Raw genomic sequence first — 776 nt, 5'->3', positions numbered from 1 at the left:
TCTGGTTTGACCATAGATGCCCATTATGATGATGGACTTCCCTCTCAACGGCTGCTGTTCCCTGTTTTAATTATTTTTGCAGATAATAGAGGGTCTAAGAGTGTGGGTTCCCCAGCTACAGGTCAGTAATGAGCAGGTTGGGGCAGTAGGGCACCTTGCTCAAGGGTGTCAACAGGCAGGGCTGAACCCACAACCTTTACCCTAACCAGCAGACAGCGTCCCTAACCCGGCTCCACACCTACAGGCCTGAGCAGGTCAATGGAGAGCGCTCCTCCAGTGAGGCAGAGCAGGGGAGGACGGACAGACGACAGACGAACACATCCGCCCGTTCTTTTATCCGAGCCCTAATGATTTGTTTGACTTCCCTGTGTGTGCGGCCCGTCGCCCCGCCATAACACTTATCTCCGTGGAGATTGCCACCATAAGACATAAGACTTTATGGCCGCCAGCCGCTGGCCGGGCGCAGTAATCTCCCAGTTCTCACGTGCGTCACATGACGCATGACGTGCCCGTCCACGGAACGCTCTAGGGGCCAGCGGAGAGGAGCCGCGGTGAGCCGCTGTGAGGAACGTGACCCAGGGGTATTCTGGGGGAATGTCATGAACCGGGTGTCGGTGACAGCACTGTATCTCTGGGGTAAAATGACCACCTTTGGCCAAAGGTGTCGCCAAAGACAGCGAAACTGAACTCCTTGAGCGCCTCTTTAAACTCCGACCTCAACACGAGAAAGCCCACAATATCCCAAATGAAGTCGTCCCATCCTAGGGAAGACCTCT

At 55.2% G+C, this 776-nt stretch overlaps 1 protein-coding gene across 1 annotated transcript in view; it reads left to right on the top strand.

The window, feature by feature from the left end:
* Positions 1–500: 500 nt before the first annotated feature.
* Positions 501–776, top strand: part of anks1ab (ankyrin repeat and sterile alpha motif domain containing 1Ab) — a gene marked incomplete at its 5' end in the record, with an annotated part of 26,336 nt that continues 26,060 nt past the window's right edge. Inside the window, one exon of the mRNA XM_084464732.1 lies at positions 501–570. Coding sequence (XP_084320858.1) covers positions 501–570 — 70 coding nt within the window. The remainder of the gene's footprint in view (positions 571–776) is intronic.

The sequence above is a fragment of the Micromesistius poutassou genome (assembly GCF_964030765.1).
Source record: "Micromesistius poutassou genome assembly, chromosome: 2".
NCBI lineage: Eukaryota > Metazoa > Chordata > Actinopteri > Gadiformes > Gadidae > Micromesistius > Micromesistius poutassou.
This window is presented reverse-complemented; position numbering and strand designations above follow the sequence as displayed.